The sequence below is a fragment of the Rhipicephalus microplus genome, chromosome 3 (genome assembly GCF_043290135.1).
Source record: "Rhipicephalus microplus isolate Deutch F79 chromosome 3, USDA_Rmic, whole genome shotgun sequence".
NCBI lineage: Eukaryota > Metazoa > Arthropoda > Arachnida > Ixodida > Ixodidae > Rhipicephalus > Rhipicephalus microplus.
The window spans coordinates 66,022,225-66,041,472 of NC_134702.1; the positions used below are offsets into that span (position 1 = coordinate 66,022,225).

The 19,248-nt window shown below is 45.5% G+C and overlaps 1 protein-coding gene across 1 annotated transcript in view; it reads right to left on the minus strand.

Annotated features, from left to right (window-relative positions):
- SMC5 (structural maintenance of chromosomes 5) overlaps positions 1-19,248 on the minus strand; it is a 115,239-nt gene that overhangs the window by 69,273 nt on the left and 26,718 nt on the right. Inside the window, exons 6-8 of the mRNA XM_075889690.1 lie at positions 18,682-18,843; positions 13,623-13,694; positions 3,494-3,555 (exon numbers count right to left, since the gene is read on the minus strand). Of these exons, the coding sequence (XP_075745805.1) occupies positions 3,494-3,555; positions 13,623-13,694; positions 18,682-18,843 (296 nt within the window). The remainder of the gene's footprint in view (positions 1-3,493; positions 3,556-13,622; positions 13,695-18,681; positions 18,844-19,248) is intronic.

Genomic DNA, 19,248 nt, shown 5'->3' on the forward strand with positions numbered 1-19,248 from the left:
GTTGAGCCATACCAATGCGCGTATGTGCCATTTTGTGAAAAAGAAGACTGTTTGTTGTGCTCGTGTACTAACGTTCGGTTCGGTTCGACGTCCAGTGCTGCTGCTCCTGTGAACAGACGTTGTGGTCTTTCTGTAATCACGTGACATTTTCTGGTGGAGGTGCTGGGTAGTGTTGTATGCACTGCAATCAGCAGCAAGATCCCAACACTAGTCGCGACTTGGAAGAACCAGCTGACCTATGGCATAGCAGGCGACAACTAGGCCTACCACCTGAATACGGACCGCTTCCACAACTCTGCAGTGCGGGAACGCAAACCCAAGAGACATCGATGCTGCCTCCTCCATGGTTCTTCAACGCCCCGCGAACCCCGAAGCCGTTCCATGGTGACCCTTACGAGGACGTCGACGACTGGCTTGACGACTACAACCATTGCATTAGTGTCAACGAGTGGAACGAGCAACAAAAGCTTCGGTATGTCTTACCTCGAGGACTCTGCGCGCACTTGGTTCGAAAACCATGAAGCCGCTATGACAACCTGGCCAGAGTTTTGCAACCAGTTGCGGAATACCTTCCGAAGCTCTGACCGAAAGACGCAAGCGGAACGGCTCCTTAATTTCGAAATCGGCGTCCGAATGAGAGTGTTGCCATGTTCGTTGAGGACATGTCGCGGCTGTTACGAGCACTTGAGCAATACGAAAGCAGGTCGCCAAATTCTCAACAGTCTCGGCATTTCATACCGCGCACAGCATGGCATGAAATGCAACATACCACGCGAAATCCGCACTAAACTCATGATACCACCATTGGCAAAGAACATGCACCCTGACCACAACAAAGGTAGAAGAATCAGTAGAGCCCAAATTATGCTCCAAACTTATGGAACCAATAAGAAGGCGGTCTTCGTCGATGCAGCGCGCTATCAAAACTATTGCCGTTTTGTTTCTGCGGTTGTAGACCATATGCACAAATGCATAACCAGCGATTCAATCAATACAAATCACGTGGATACAGCAGAGGAAATCACTATCGCGCTCGCCATAGCTCACACCGATGCCCAGTATATTATCAGTGATTCACAAACAGCAGTCCAAAATTTCGCAAATGGTAGGATTTCTCCAGTGGCGCTGAAAATCCTTACAACAGGCAAAACCTGCTCTGACGACCAAATTGCATGCCTTCTCTGGTTTCCCGCCCACACACCCGTCGACCACACGGACGTCAATTTTAACTAGGTGGCACCACGACGTGGCTCGAGGTCTCACGTTCCAGGCAACGTCAGTGGTTGACGCCACCCGTACGGACTCTCTTGTGGAGGATTGGGAGGATGGACTTACCGAATTCAACGACATTATCCGAGAATATAGACTTCACGACAGGAACACTCCCTGCCTCACCCCAAGCTCAACCGGGCCCAGTCCGTTCAATGGCAGCAATTACAAACAGGCACCTACAATAATCCCGTAATTATGAAACACATTTACCCAGACTTGTATATGACCAATTCATGCAAGTATTGTAGTAATAGGGCCACATTAGCGCACATTCTCTGGGAGTGTCCAGCACTAATTGGCAAAACGAGAGACGCGGCCTCCAATGAGGACCTACGGGAGCGTTGGCGGACCCCGCTGCTCAGCTCAGGACTAGATAATCAACTCTGGACGATTCAGCAGGCCAAAGAAGCTGCTGAGAGACCTGGTCTCTCAACCAGCTTCTAGGTGGGAACCCAGCCCGGTAACCTACAGGAAGTGAATAAAGTTGTTCACTCACTCACTTCAGGTTCCATTTAGTGAAAATCCACTGTACTTTGTATGTGTGTGTGTGGCACGTCCTGTAGAGATATGCACTTCCCCATTTTTCTTTATATTAATCTGTTGCCACAACCTGAGAAGTCAATAAATTTTCAAGGACCTTGCTGAGAACTCAGGCACGAAATATTGAGCAAAGCAAATCTTTTCTCGCCCAAAACACAACTTCAGATCTCTGATGATTGAAAGTCAAAACAAAACAAAATTCGATTTGATATTCAATTGGAAAGGTACTCTCTAGTATGGACAGACTATTTTTTAGGACTACTGACTTTGAAACAAGAGAAGTCGGTGACAGCAGTAACTGTGAGCTCCACAGAATTCCTTGCTATCTATTTAGCAGGGATGACATTTGTGCAGAGAATATAACTGCCTGAAACAACACACATATACTACAAGGCAATATAGTACAATGTAATTAACTGTGACCATGCTGCTTGTTTCACCAGACTGTCACAAAATGACAAAAAACAGAAGTGCCATTCCTCTGCAGGTAAAGCTCCATGGACGACCATCGCCTAGGTCTCTCCCCCTACACGAAAGACCGATCTCAAGAAGACTGCCATGATGTAATGAATGGACGAAATTTCGGGACTAAACGTGTGTGCGTGTGAACTTTGGTGGAATTTGGAAATGTTTGTGCAGGCGTCCGAGAAAAAGAAGGATGAGGACAAGAAGCCGAGCCAGCGACAGGTGGCGACAGGTCGCACAAGAGGAAAAAAAAAGAAAGAAGAGGGAACGCGCAGAGAGTCAATCAAGACCTAGCTGAAGGACACGCCGAACCAGGGCGCTGTCCTTGGAGGTTTTTGTGGCGTGCTAACAGAGGGCTTAGTGCTCGCCTGGTGGTCTTGACGGCGGCTCAGCTGGGACATGCTCAGCTGGGACATGCATGTCCCAGCGGCGGCTCAGCTGGGACATGCATGTCCCAGCTGGGACATGCCGGACCAGGCCCTGTTCGTGGAGCTCCTCCTGCCTGTTCCCTGGGGATCGAGGTCCGGGAGCAGAGGTACCAGTCCGGGGCAATTGACAACGAGTGCGGCTCCTGCTACATCGGCATGCGCGACGGGGACGACGGATTCCGGATCGCCGCTGCCACCTGAGACAGCTGAAAGCCGTCTACGAACGCGAGGCCCAACGGAGGCCTTGTCTCCTGCTGCGACCGCACGTGCCATTTGCATGCCTGAGCTCGCTACGGACAAGGGGCATTGCCATGCTTGGACTGTCGCCTCCTCAGGACACTGGTTCAACCAAGTGTGAGTTATCGTGTAGCCACGTAGATTGGACAGTAGCCGCTCGAACTTTAGGCAGTGTAAGTGAGTACTTCCGTGCTTGTCTTTGTGATAGTCGATCGAATCCCTTGTTCTTATAAATGTTGTTCAAGATCTACTCCGACGTCATCTCATACCGTTCATTTCCTTGACCATGCACGGGCAAACGTGACGAACCACCCCTGTCGTAACACATGACAACAGCTGGATGCCTAATGAAGCTGTATTGCAAGGCATCAATAATATGTAGTTATGCTAATACTGGCTGACAGGGTCGCGAAAGAGAAGCAAAGCTGCCAATGTTCTGAACATGTCTCTTACTTCTGAATATTTAAAAGCCAAATAAAAGGACTCTTAGGGCAATAAATGCGCAGCATGAAAATGCCATGTTGAAAAGCAGATTTTACCAAGTTTCTCACCTTTCGATCCTCCCTTCCTCTTCTTGAATCTTTCTTCTAAGCTCGTTTTTAACTGATGAGAACTGGAAAGACAAAAGAAATGAATAAAAAATTAAGTTACTCAATTATTTACTGAATCCACAGGTCATCACCCTCACATCAACTCATCATTTTTAATGTTTAAAAGCTTTTTATACCGGCTTATATGCTTCGATTACAGTTATTATTAATACTTAACACATCTTACAGGTTATCATTTGCATTCTACCAGACAATTCAATGTTGTTTCCACTTTCTTTAAACCAAAAAGAATGATATTTGAACATGTTTAAATTTGAAATATATCTATATAGTAAAACCTTGTTGATTCGAAGTCAATGGGGCCACGAGAAATTTACGAATTAAGCAGGTTTTTGGTTTACATAAAGTTCAAAAAGTGAAATGCAAAGAGCTTAGAACCATTCAGAGCAATCAGTGTTCATCGTTAACTGTGCCGGCTAGCTTGCGACTCCAAGAGTTATGTTTACAGCAATACCTGGAGTCATAATTTTGCCACAAATACAGGGGTATGGTGGGCTTCGCTCCTGCCACAGAAGAAAAAAAAAGAAAGAAAACAACACTGTCATCAATTAAAATGTGCGCCTGCAGAAAACAAGGCGTCTTCACTGCAACACAATAGTGACACGGGGGCAGCATGTTGCCTGCTCCTTGCTGCGTCATCACGTCATGATGCAACCATTCGCACATTATTTCTGGTATAATTACGAATTTAATAATGGCCAGTATGACGAAACTCCCGATGTGTTCTGGATGAAAAAAAAATGATCTTTGAAACTATAGGACTTAGTTTACAAAAAGTAAAAGTTACTGGCAAGAATTCCGCCAGCAGTGCAAAGGCGCGGATTGCTGGAGCAATCGGCAATCGAATCAGAAGTTCGTATACAATCCGAATTTCGCCAAACTGTTCTTTATTAATTACTTTACAATCCAAGGAAGAATAGGTAAACCATGACCCGCTGGCGTTGCAAGAAACACACAAGATGCGGCCTGCGCGTCATCGCTGTATTGCAGTGAAGCATATCACGTTTTTTGTAAGCGCACATTTTGAATGACCACAAGACTTCTCCGCGGGAAGTAGCGAGGACGGAGAGCTTCAGCTGCCACTCATTAGTATCACTACGTTGCATTGCCTTATGGCCATCAAGAGTTGTTTTTTCTGCGGATTTGGGGCAAAATGGGGATCTGTAACTGGCACATGGCACCCAAATTTTTCGAATTAACCAGACTGGTGCTGGCCGATGCTTCAAATAATCCACTCATACTTACATTGCAAAATAGGGGACCACAGAAATCCTTCAAATTAAGCAGAATTTCAGAATAAATGAGTTTAGATTAATGAGGTTTTACTGTATATTATGCAGGTTAGTTAGGTCATGACAAATATGCGCATTTTCCTTTAAAAGACGTGATATATACTACAGTGTAATCCTAATATTTTGAAGTCACCCAAATTAGAATTTTCGGTTACATGGAAGTCAACAAGTGGTTCCATCAATTCGCCATGCACGCCTATGGAAAAAAATGCTCGATAATCTGAAGTTAAAAGCCTGTAATGTTGGTTAATTACAGGTTTTTCATTCGAGAGCCTTGAGGCGACCGTAATTTTTCAATAAAATTGGGAATTTTCCATGCACCCAGACCGTCAAGACCACTGTCGGACCGCACTGTTGTCGCCATTGCCACTGCCCGCAGCGCCACAGTTCATGAAGGGCCATCTTGTTTAGTCAACACTGAGACATCGCATTGATCGCATCGGCTAACTAGGTCTTTCGTTGTGATCTGTCCAGTACTTCAGCTGCGCGCTGAGTAGAAGTCTGGTTGAAGCTAGAAAAGTGCGACTGGATGCTGGTGGAAAAGAATATTACATCTTCGTCTAAACAAGGGCGAGACCGGCAGGCAGCACACGGTGGCTAAGTGCAACACATGTTTATTCGGTCACACAACCAACTGTTTTACAATCAGGAAGGAAAAGGGGTGGTTGCTTATATACATGATCGAGTCACTATCACACCAAGCATTGACGTCACGAAGCCTAACAGTCTGAGTCCGGGTCACCGCTGATAGCGAAGCACGTCTGCGTCAGCCCCCCTATGCACAAACACGATAACACAACAAACAAACATGCTCAAACATACACACAGCGGTGTGTGTGTTTTATAGAGTGTTCTGCTCTGTCAGCATCCAGTTGCACTGTTCAAACATAACATGATAAACCAACTAGCCCGCCAACGCACAGTGGGTTGATTATGCACCTGTTTCAACAGCTGATATTGCATGTTGCGGTGGTGATGTTGGATGATGGCAACTCACGACCCCTAATGAACCTTTAACCTGGTGACGAAAGTAGAAAATCTTGAAAGAAGTTGACCAAGGAGGCACTGCCAAGCAAGACATCACACTAAAGTATGGCGTTCAGTCTAACTCGCTTTCGAACTTCATCAAGTGAAAACAGGTTAACTCAGCGACGGTAGTTTTGGGGCCGATCTGAGCGACGTCCGTTTAGAAAAGTTCGTTGCCGTGGACAGCAATGTCCATACATGTGGTTCACTGAAGAAAAAAAATAATTGTGATGGTTCAACTAGCGGACGACGACGTAGAAACGAACCACCACCACCAAGAATTACCGATGTTGCTGCAGGTCTTGCTCTTGCACTGCGGTTTTTATGTTTTGTTGAAGAAACAATGCTGAAGAAGCACTTCGACATGTGTAGTGCTTGGAAAACTTGCTAGCCACAGCCAGGTTCCGCAAGAGAAGTTTACAGACTATTTTCTTAGAGAGCTGTCAGGTTTGAAGCAATAAAAGTCCGTTTTTTCGTGCATTTTGCTTAACTGGAAGTTCGTTTATTTTAAGTTTCTTGCAGTTCCTGTAAAATTGGTCTTAACGGGAGTCAACTGTATTTGAATTCGATTCCAAGTTATTCCAAGTTATTCGACCAACTAGCTATTCGCTTCAAACCTAGGATTCACTATTCACACAAGCCTAACGAATAGCCAATTTCATGAACTATTTTGTGGTATCTGCTATATCATTTACATAAACCAAGAAAAAAAACGAGCCCAGAATGCTACCTTGCAACACGCCTGAAGTCACGTTTACATATGAAGACTTCTAAGAATTTCTTAGAATTTAGAACAACACACTGTTCACAACCACTCATGCAACACCAGAACCAGCTTTGTAGCTTAGCATTAAAATTTAATGAAGCAAGTTTAGTTTCTAACAGATTATGTGGAATCGTGGCAAACGCCTTATGCAAGTACTGTATTTAAGTGCTGACTATTGCATTCATATTGGACGCGAGAGGCCTACCACAGAAGGCGCAGGCACTGCAATCGCTGTGCCACGCAGGGTTGGATGCGTTGTGTTCAACCCCCTCCTTCCCAGTGTTTTCATTTTTGAGCAGTGTTGTATTGCTATAACTTCATGTGTTCGAACTTCTACAGGCTACACAATCCAGAAAGTTGCAGCAAAAGTTAACGGCAGTGTGCCCCAGTGTGCTACGTATGAAATGACACTGTCATGGTCGCAAGCAGTGCAACTCTCACCTCTTTCTTTGTTGTTATGATTGTTATTAATGCGATAGCGTTAAGGGGGGACGCGGGTCTTAGAATGGTGAAAAATGGCCGAAAAGTCGATTTTGAGAAAATGCGATATTTGAAATTTTTAGACTTGTAAGCACGTGTCCTCAAATTATGAACGCTGAATTCGATCAGTAAATGGATTAAAACTGATTATGAAGTCGCCACAGGAGCCGCAAAATAACCCACGGCAGGTCGAATTCGTTCAAACTTCCCTTGCACGCCGCCAGCGAGGCAGTCGGCCGATCACCGCCATCTTGGGCTTGTTTTGAAGCTGATTACTTTGTGCGCATTTTGCCACCCTTCAAAATGGCGTCGCTTAAACAGAACGGCTGCCCTCGCCCCTTTTCCGGAGCCCCCTGGGCCGCTGATTGGCCGGAGCGCGCACGCACCAGGCGAGCCCCCTGTTCCTCGCTTCCCATTGGCTGATGCGGCCAAAGTTGCCCGCGTTTTTTTTTTTTTTTTTTGTATATTGTTCGTCGGCCGCCGGTTCCCGTTCGCGCACGTTGTTTGTCTGCTTCCCGCACGTGCCTGCTTGTGCTACGCGACCGACGCACCGACTTTCCGTCTTTTGCCGGCATGATTGGAGACGCTCGTCTGAAGAAGAAGATGCGCCAAGCGTACGGCAAGAAACGGAGGCGCTCGGGGAACACCTGCCAGAAGAAAGCAGCCGACAGCGTGCAGCCGATTTCGCCCGATGCCGCGGAAGCGGCGCATTCCGACGATGGCACGCAGCCGCGGCCACTTGTGTCCGAAGCGGTGCACTCTCCTGTGCCTTGCAGCAGCACCTCATCGGATTGGGTCGTCGTCAGATCGTCATCTTGCACTTCCAGCAGCATCCTAGACCGCATTGACACGGTGTTTTATTCGGTGGACGAGTTTGCTGAGTGCGCGAGAAATGCAGCTGGCTTGAAGGCATCACTCGCATCGCAGTGCGCGATGGAACGTAAGTTCGAGTTACTAGATATTGATCTGGAGGATGGTGGCAAAGAAAACGGGACAGAATTTGTTATTGTTGATCTGGCGGCGATACACTCATTATTTGGACTTGTCGCGTGCCCAGAATGCCGGTGAAAGAAGAGTCACTATTTCAAAGGCCAAGAAAGAGTACGGGCTGTGTTCGAAGCTCATAGTCACGTGCAGCAGTTGTGACTTTCGCGAAGAGCGTTTTTCGTCCCCACGTATAGCCGACGAGACCGACGCCAAAATAAGGCCGTTTGAAGTTAATATGTGTGGCATGAAGGCCATCAACAGTATTGGCAAGGGGGCAACGGCTCTGTCGGACTTCTTCGCCGGGATGAATATTTCACATCGAGGGCTTCACCACAAGAGTAACCAAAGCTACATGAATATAATGAAAGAAGCCTGCTGTGCGACTGCTGCCGAATGCGAAGCAGCGAGCGTTGCTCGCGTCAAGAAGCTCTATGCGGAGTTCGGCAACGCATCCGGAAACGTCGACGTCATTTATGACGGCACCTGGCTTGTGTGTGGACATAGCTCGCATATATGTGTTGGCTGCATTGTTGAGATCTATAGTGGCCTCGCGATAGACCATATCGTGCTATCGAACTTTTGCCTGGCTTGCACCTCAGGACCCAAGGAAGGAGAAGCAGGACATTCTGCCTGGCTCATTCAGCATGCCCCTCTGTGCCAGAAGAATGTTGATTGTAATGCTGACCAGATGGAAGTGGAGGCAGCACTACGTTTGTTTGAGCGGTCACTTGAAAAGCACAAGCTTCGTTATACGACAATGCTGTCGGACGGCGACAGCAGGACATTCCATGCACTCACAGAAAAAGAGGTGTACGGCTTCATAAACGTGGCCAAAAAGGACTGCATAAATCATGTACACAAGCGTATGGGAGCTGCCTTACGTACCTTTGTAGAGAAAAAAAAAAAAGCTCAAGGTGGCTCACTTGGTGGAAAGGGCAGACTTACGCAACAAAAGATAAAGAAGATCACCTCATACTATGGCTACGCATTGAGAAGCCACAGGAACGATGTTCCAGGTATGCAGAAGGCTGTTCTAGCAACTTTGAACCACATGTCTTTAACTGACGAGGCACCAAAGCATGACCTTTGCCCTGAAGGACCTGAATCCTGGTGCAAATTTCAGAGAGCTCTTGCGAAAAATGAGAAGCCGCCACCACACAAGGACAGCCTGCCTGATTTCGTAACTGAGGCATTGGAGCCTGTGTTTAGGCGGCTGAGCGACAATGCCCTCTTGGAAAGGTGCAGCGATGGGATCACCCAGAACCCAAGTGAGAGCCTGGACGCTATGATTTGGCAGCAGGCCCCCAAAACTCAGCATGCATCCTTGCGGAGCATTGAAAAGGCAGTTGCCGAAGCCATCAGCCGCTTCAACCAAGGCGCAACCAAGAGCAGCGTGGAAATTGCCGAGAAGCTGGGCTACAGCGCTGGCAATAACTTGGTGCGTCGCAGCCTTGAAAAGGACAAGGGCAGGCTGCAAAAATCGTGAAGGGAGCATCTCGACAGCAGTTCAATAAAGGAAAGACTTTCAAAGCGTCACAAGCCAGCAGGGGACTCTGCTTACAGCCCTGGTCTGCTGTAAACAGTCATGATGGCAAATAGAGAGAATTTTTGCAAAAATTTAGGTTTTAGACCTAAACATTGTGTAAATCTATTATCTAGCCAAGGACAACATTATTACATGATTTTTTTGTGTTCCTTTCACTTGCAAGGCACTGGAACGACCACAAAGTAAAAAAATAATAATTCTCATGCTGAGTCAATGACTATTTTATAGTTCTAGAACAAGCTGTGAGCAGTATTCTGGGTGGATACAGTGAAATTTAGCATGGCCATTTATCCTATAATATAGAGCTACAGAATGATGTCATTAATATCGCTGTAGCTTCACGTTAGCAAAAGTTGAAGTTGCTAGAAACTTCAAACGTGTTTTTCTCAGTTCGATGTTTTTGCACATTGCACTCGGCCTTACGGGGGTTTTTCCTATGTTAAACTTGAGTGAATGCGACAAAGTTGGTATCATTTTATTCGTCTTGACATGATCTAGGGGGTGATGCTATTTCTATTTCTCTAGCATCACATCAAAAATTACCATTGAAGATTTTAGTAAGCGAAATTTATTGTAATATAGTGACCATAAGTGTTCGTCCGTTTTCTTGCTTATAAAATGCCTTCAAATGGATAAAAATAGCCTCACCCCCTAAAGCAAGTCTCCAGCATTGGGATTATGCAGTCACTTTCTGGATTTAGCAAGAATTGTCAAGAAGTCCCGTAAGAAGTACGCAATTAATTAAGATTCAGACCTTCATATTTTCCAAACCACTTGAAATATTAAGAAACAAATTAGAGATTTGAAGTCAGCATGAAAACTAGCTAAGGTAGTGAAGTTTGGTTAAAATTGAGCAAAAAATTTAAAAAATGTCAGAACCCACGTCCCCCCTTAAAGAGCTTGTTTTGCAGACATTCCAGCATCGGCATCGTTGGTTGTGAGCGAAAAATTATCTTAAGATTGACAGAAAAATTAAGAACGGTGCAAATGAAATAAATAAATGATAAAAAATCCTGGAGCAGAGTGGGGACCGAACCACAGTCGTTCGGGCTTAACTGGGGATCGAACCCGGGGCGTTGGCATGGCAAGCGGATGTTCTACCACACGGCCACGCCTCTGCTTGTGAAAATAGTGAAAAGAACTTCCTCTACTTGGAAATGCAGTGAAAGTAGATTTCATGCTTCACAAGCACATGCGTCCTGTATTCTATATGCTTCACAATGCAACATGAAATATTGCAGTAATAGTGCATGGGAAAGCGTCCATTGCCAATGGGCGTCAGAATATGTTATTATCGAATTGGCTCCATGGTTGAAAGCCGGTACCCCACTACAAAAGGTACACTCTCTACTGCCTGCACATATTCCCTCTTAAGGCCACGTAGAGGGTGCATAGCAAATTCGAAAAGGCTTCATGCACTAAGTGTTAGAAGTATGCACTGGGAACAGCATGTCGCTATCGTGCTCAACTCCTAAAAGCGAAGCTTTAGGGTCCTCTCATTTTTTTTTTTTTTTCAAGCCCATAAATTTTTAAATAATCACAGACTACGAATGTTCACATGAAAGGCGAACGTTTCAGTTTCCGCATGGGAGCCTCATTCACAGTAAAAAATGAATGTGCAAACAGTCGGATTATGTATATCTTAAAACACGACGTACGAGCCTACATGTGGGCGAAGTTGCCATCATTACACTTGAGAATGTGCAATGTTGTCCGAATCGTCAGAGTCAAGATGAAGCCCGGAAGTTCAGTTCTCTTCCCTTCATTTTCGTTAATTTTACCCTATTCCAGTCTATTTCGTGGCCGGTAACTTCTACGTGTTTGGCTAGTGTATTCGACGTAACTGTCTTTTTCACATTGTACGTGTGCCACTTCAGTCTTTGCTGAAGATGAGTTCTCTTTCCAAGGTAACGTTAACCACAGTCTGCGCCACCCCTCTCCTCCTCCCCGAGTGTTCAGCCCCATTTGTGTACCCGACCACATGGGTTTCCGCTCACCGGTGGTGTAGCCAGGGGGTAGCACACCAAGCCTGTGCCCCCCCCTCTTCTGTAAATGTTCCCCATGGCATATAGCGAACAATTTAACGGTTGAACACATCTGCCTGCCTGGCTTCCATTTTAATCAAGGCGTTGCCCACTCCGAAAAAAATTTCTGCCTATGCAGAAATTTTTTTCCCGTTCGCGACTTCAGCTCATAGGACTCCTTTTTTATAGATTACGTCAGTAAAACAGACCCATGGGCACTGTCACTTCTTCTCTTGTTGTCTTCATCTATAGGCGAAAACGCGGTAAACTTCGAAAACTTATTTATCTTTTAACAGCTGCCGTGAAACGACACACAGCTTATGAATAAACCTGTGAACGCTCGACACTGATATCTTTACCAAAACATAAAATTGTCGTTTAGGTGACGATATGCAAGACCTTGCGGCAGGCATGCTCATTCAATAGTACAAAATAATACGGCTGGCAGGCCCAGAGTGCATTTGCTATCGTAATCGAGTCCGGTTGGGAACGCAATTTTTTTTATCACAATTTACCCCTTTGCAGAAGCTGTGGAATCAAGCCTATCATTTATAATTTTCACCCATGCATGGCTCGATGGCGATCAAATGCACATGGTGTGACAACTATGGAAAATTTGCACAATAAATATTAGAATCGTGCCGCAGAGAAACTTTTGCTCATGAAATTTTGCCTATAGACGCTGAATGTACCCCGCCGCGGTGGCCTAGTGGCTAAGGTACTCGGCTGCTGACCAGCAAGTCGCAGGATCGAATCCCGGCTGCGGCGGCTGCATTTCCGATGGAGACGGAAATGTTATAAATCCGTGTGCTCAGATTTGGGTGCATGTTAAAGAACCCCAGATGGTCAAAATTTCCGGAGCCCTCCACTACGAAGTCTCTCATAATCATATGGTGATTTTGCAACTTTAAACCACACATATCAATCTAACACTGAATGCAGCACGCGTATGCGTGCATCTCTGGCGTTCGCCCACAACTATTAACAGAAAGATTGAGGCTGCATGCAGCTGTAAAAATGCTGTGTTGCTTATTCATGAAGCAGGGAATCCGCTTCCACTGTGCCTCACAGGACTGTGTGTGCTAAACAAAAATGTAAAATTGCGCATGCTTGTCGTGTCAAGCGCAACTTATCTTTAATGCAAACCTACAACGAATGAAGTAGCCTGATTGGCAGCATTTCTTGCATCAAAAATTAATTTCTTAGCCGTAAACACGCACTAATGCCCATTTGATGCTTTCATTCGACACCGACTCAGCTGTTACCATCAAAAAAAGCGCGCTTGGCCCCCATGGTTTTCATATAGGTGGCCATAGAAGACGACACGGGAAGTCAAGCATTATGAAGCATAAAACTTTTCCACAGCAGTTATTTAGCACTTTGTACGGTCAGTGACAAACTGCAGCAGTATTTTACCGATTTCGTTGAGCGAAGTATAAAAAGAATAATATAATAAGAAAAGGAGATGCGAAAGTGGCTGTGGGCTACGTGCAAAAAGGCGGCAGCGGAATCCAACCATGCACGTCACAGGCATGGCGGCGCCACGATAATCCTCGCGCCCAATAGAGAACTCATAGCTATGGTACACAAACCTCATCAATCAATACAAACCCCCTACAAAACCAGTTTATGTGAATGAATGAATGAATGAATGAATGAATGAATGAATAAACTTTATTTGAAGTCTGGCAGTTTTTTTTCGGGTGAGGTGGGAGAAGAGGGGATAAATCCCTGTCCCTTTCAACCCTCCGTTGATTATCATGGCAGTCCCTCAGGAGACTGCTCAATGTCCTTGGAACCGGGCGGCATTTTTGGCTTGCCAAACGACCCAACGCTGGCCGTCCTGCTTTGGGCCGTTTGACATGCAGTCTAGAAGATGACATTTAGGTAGTGACAAAAATAACATAACCACATTCAACAATGCTCTCTATATGACACAGCCACAAACCTTGTCTGCAAGTAAGCCAAAATTCTGCAGGGAAGCTTCGACAGCTTTGGTGTCAACAGCAAGTCCAGCTTTCTGAAATAAAACATGAAGCACCAATGTGTATTGGTAAAGGCGACTCCTGATAATTCATGGTTGCTTAATTAGAAGTCAACATATGGTCCCATTAGTTTTGCATGCAGGCCTATAGGAAGAAATGCTCAATAATTCAAAGATTAAAGCCCATAATATTGGTTAATTAGAAGTTCTTTTTCAGCTGAGAGCCTCAAGGCGACCGTAATTTTGGATAAAATGGGGAATCTTTCAAGGATTAAGACAATTGTTGAGCCACGCTGTTATCGCCGTCTCCACTGCCCACAGTGCCACAGTATGAAGTGGCAATCCAGTCTAGTCAGCGGCGGGGCATTGATCGCATCGGCTAACTAGGTTCATTCCAACTAAGTTAGAACAGCGCAAGTGGATGCGAACGTAAAAGAACACGCAAACACGCTCAGTGCTGAGTGTGTGTTTGCGTGTTCAGCTCTGTCCGCGTCCAGTTGTGCTGTTCCAATTTAACATGATAAACCAACTAGCCCGCCAACGCACTTTGGGTTGATTTCGCACTTGTTTCCACATCTGACTGCCGTGGTGGCAATGTTTGATCATGGCAACTCGCAGCCCTTAGCGAATGCTTGATCTGGTGACTCGAAGTATTGAAAAAATTTGACCAGGGAGGGACCGCAAAGCAAGACATCGCACGAAAGTACGGGGTTAAGCCTAACATGCTCTCGAATATCATCAAGTGCAAGCATAAGCTTGACGATGTCCGTTTTGAAGAATTCGTCGCCACAGACAGCAACGTTGACACATGCGGCCCACTAACGGACAGCAAAATTGTGCAGATGGTTCGGTCAGTGGACGACGACGACATCAGAACAGAACCATCACCGAGGGCTACCGATGTTGCTGCAAGTCTTTCTCTTGTGCAGAGGTTTTTATGTGTTGTTGAAGAAGACAATGCTGAAGAGGAACTTCGGCGCGTAATGGTTAGAAAACTTGCTAGCCACAGCTAGGGTTGGCACAAAAAAAGATAACAAACAGTTTTTTTTAGGAAACTGTCAGGTTTGAAGCGGTAAAAGTGCAGCTTTTGTGCATTTTGCCTAATTGAAAATTAGCTTAATTCAAAGTTTTCTTTGCAGTTCCTCTGAGCTTCGTACTAATGGGAGTAGACTGTATGGAAAAGGGTATTGTATTAAAAAAAACACTGAAAACAATAAAAAGCTTAAAGGGGCTCTGAAACGCTTTTTCAAGTAACCACGGAATGAACTCACTGGAAAAGCTTATTGCCTCACAAATGCAACGCCGCGAAAAATTTTTAGAATCCGTCCAGTGCGAATGGAGTTACAAAGGTCTGACGCATGCTGCAATCGCATTCTCTCTTCTCTCGTCCCACAAATGCGCTGGAAGCTAAGCAGGAAGGGATGGCAGGGCCACACAGAAACGCCACGCGTGCCTCGTTACCTTGAGAACTTTTTTCTTTTTTTTTCTTCAAATGCGCAACTTTATCAGTGTGATCACACGCGCATGCGTGGACAAGTCGCGGCCTCCTGCGGCGATCTCTGTAACAAGCGAGCGCGCCATGTTCAAATCAGCCAATGGCTGATAGATGGGTAATTCACGTGTGATTTTTGGGCATATTCCGCCATTTGTCGAGAGAAGAGGAAGAAACTTTTAGCTTACTTTGGTCATTTATAGTTAATTCCAGGCCGCGTGCTGTGCTATAATATTTGGCTCGTGTGTTGTCGGGAGCCTCAACTGCCGATCAGCAGCGTTTTGTGACCATGCTCAAAACGTGTTGCAGGGCCCCTTTAAACAGGAAAACAGTGACCCCAACAGTCCAGGTAACAGGGAATTGGAGGATGCAAATTTATTGTGAATTCCAGGCCGCGTGCTGTGCTATAATATTTGGCTCGTGTGTTGTCAGGAGCCTCAACTGCCGATCAGCAGCGTTTTGTGACCATGCTCAAAACGTGTTGCAGGGCCTCTTTAAACAGGAAAACAGTGACCCCAACAGTCCAGGTAACAGGGAATTGGAGGATGCAACTAGTTTTTTTCTTAGTATGGGTTACGAAGACTCCACACTGATCGTTGTACAAAATGGGATGTGTGTACAATCTGACATCATATTACAGTAGAATCACGATGATACGATAATTGTTGATGCGAATTTTGTGATGGTACAAATTTTAAGGTGGCTTCCGATGGACTACATTAAATAAAATGCGCTATGATTCGGTTTTATACGAACAGTTTCTCCAGCAACCGCGGATGATACGAACGCGCGATTGACCGCTGCACGCGAGTGACGCAACACGGCTTGTTTGTGAGAGGAAGGCCCATTCACACTTGGCCTGGTAGGAAGCAAATGCGGGAACACTCGCTGGGAAAGTGGTCGGAAGACCAAACCATCACGCCGACGCGAAATAATTAGTCTGATACCAATTTTGCCTCCACACGATAGCAGATCACCTTACTGCTACGGCTTTGGCTATACCGGCTGCGCAAGCTCACGAAATGCATGATGTAAACAACTAGCCGTACATTCAAGATGGGAGCCAAGGCGTCAGCGGGTGCGGTGGCTCACTTGGGCGCAATCGAAAACTACCCACACAGCACGACAAAGCTCACGGCCTTGAAAAAGATGCGTTCATCGAGAGCCTGGTATAGATTACGATCGCTGCGAACACCGAAAATAGAAGGTGCCGTAGCAGCGAGTCGGCATGCCCTAACGTGTGTCTCTTTTGCACTGCCGGCTGAATCCGCCACCGCCGCTGCCAGTGCGTCTGCTCGTGTCATTTTTTTTCAGGCGTATCTGCGAAAACAACATTTGTAAAGGTGTAAACTGCTTCTTTTCAGTGCTTTGCATGCATTACTAGAACTAGGTAGGGATTTCATTGCTCAGGAATAAATTCTCAAGCGGGGGATAACGGCGGCGGTAGTGGCATGTATATGAGGGGCAGACCATTTACGACGGGCAGTGACGTGGTTTCGCGGCCACTCTGGCATTTTCCCTTGAATTCTCGAGTGTAAGTTCTCTTGGAATGAGTTTTTTCATATCGATGTCGCAGCGGGTTTTTCCGGCCGCTTAAAAGCGCCGAAGCGAGTGAATTTTCAGTAAGTTTTGCCACTTTCACTCCCTTTGATGTCAAATCTGAACGCGCCTTGTAGCACAAGCAGCATGAGTGAGGAAACCTCGGCACTTTATTGAGAGGCAGTGAAAGCAGATAAGTTCAAAAAGAACATCATAGACTATTTTCAGCAAGAAGTAGTTGACCCCAATAAAGTTCTTGTTCCTCTTTATAATCAGCTTTAACTTGGTTTTGATTTGTACGAATTCGGGATGGTATATTTTGCGTGCTTCCTTCAAATTCGTATCATCGAGATTCTACTGTATCAGGATACTGTGAAAACCCGTGCCGACCGGTTGTGCGCCCGCGCGCTCCGCGCGCTCGCGACCTTCGGCGTCATCGTAGCGCTGGCCGACTGGGATCGCCCTACGTCATCTCCTGTCGCCGACGACCTTCGACGACAGCGCAGCTCTGATTTACTGGTCCTGCTCTACGCCATCTACAGACGCCGACAACATCTCTCGCAAGTGTACCCCGTCCACGGACTCCAGTGACCGTTCTTCCATCTTTCCTGTCTCTCCTATCCCCTCAGTTTGTTGTTGCTTCTTCTTCCTCTTTCCTATACCTTTACTTCTACCCTTTTATCCCTCCTTACCCCCATCCCTTTGTGAGCTCTGTGGCGGTGTCGCTCACTGAAGCAGACAATAATGGGGCTCACTTTTCTCTTCCTTTCTCTCAAGAACCACTTCAGACTGGTTTTGGGGACCAAAAAGTGTGGCAACAAAATTCATTTTTTAAAATTGACATATTTGTTTTATGCAAGTATTTTTCTCTCTCTCTGCAGACTTTCACACACCAGGAGGTGATAATTTTTTTAAATGTAATTCTAACTGTCCAGATTTTTGGTGCTGTTAACATGCAGAACCTGCAAAACAATGGGGAACCGACTACGAGGCTTCTTTATAATTGGCCGGCATTTGTGTTAGAAGCTCTGCTACGAATTTATGAGCACCTTTATGAGGATTGCAAAGCATGCACACCATGATTGTTGCTTTTTGAAGAAGCTGTGTGTTTTCAGCTTTTCCATTTTTCTCAGAAAAGTGAAGGGCAGGTACAACAATTCTTTTTGCAATGGAGACCTGTATGTGTGTAGAATGCAAGAATGGGAGCAGAATTCAGAGCACAAGCCTTTTTAATTATATACTCATCAAAACAGCAAAACAATTTCAACTGCTTTTGCAAATGAATAGTTCATTTTGCTGTAATATAACCAAGAAAGGCCTAAAAACAAAAAACTCTTGCATACTTTCACTCTATAGTGATTAGGCTATGTTGGCATATTTTGATTATTACTTTTAATTAAGCACTCCTTTTTCTATGGTGGCCTTCAACAATAGGGGGCGAATATAAGTTATCTTAAGAGCAAGACGAGTTACAGGAAAACTAATTAAATATTTGAAATCAGCAGAAAAAAAACTGCATAATCTTGTACAGTTTGATCAAGATCACCAAAGAAATAAACGAAAAATGTCTAAGACCAGTCTGCCCCCTTAAATAATAATAATAGTAATAAAATGCGATGAATAGTCGACCCTTGTCTTATATACCGGTCATTGGCAAGAAAAATTGTGGAAGTCGCACAACAATGGGCAGCTAAAGTGAAAAGCCTCCTTTGCCATTGTGAGCATTAGCAGCGGCGCCGTTGGGCAAGGCTAGGCAAGGCTGATTGTGTACTAGCAATGCCATTTCGTTTCGATTATCTTTCTCAGTCTGCTGCTTTCTTTTTTTTTATATCATTGCCCCAAGCTAGTCTCATACACTGACTTGATAGGGGGGGACCCGCTACTATGAATGTTAACCCCCCCTCCTCCCATAGGGCATAGGGGAACCCTGCGAATGCTTATGCAACAGGCACATTCACGCGGACACAATGTGCACATAACCAGGTCGCTTACCAGTTCCTTTTCCACTGCCCCGATATTGGCCTGCCACTGCGACACCTTCTCTACGGCACTCTGGAGCGGAGCCAGCTCCTGCTCCTTCGTCTTCAGCTTATTCTCTTCGTCCCGCAGCTTATTTTTCTCCTCCAGAAACAAATGCCGTGCTTCGTCATATTCCTGAGCAAAAAAAGAGAAACACAATCAAGTCACTGTTTACATCATGCCGTGTCGAGTGAGGCAGTCATAACTTGCACACCTGCGCACACGCATACACAATGTGATGTCTCGTTTGGGCGATGGCTGGTTGTTTTCCGTGAGACACAACACAAACAAGCAATAAGTACACTCAGAGCTCGATATAAGGAATTTGTACATAAAAAATTATTGGTTATAATGACGTAAATTAAAAATAGTACTGCAATAGATATTGGATTAGGAATATACCTTTACAGTTAAAGCCCGTTAGTGCGAAGTCACTGGGGCCACGAGAAATCTTTGAATTAAGCAGGTTTTCAAATTGACAGAACATGTGGGATGCAAGGAACTTGTATATATTTGAAGTAATCAGGGCTGATAGTTTGC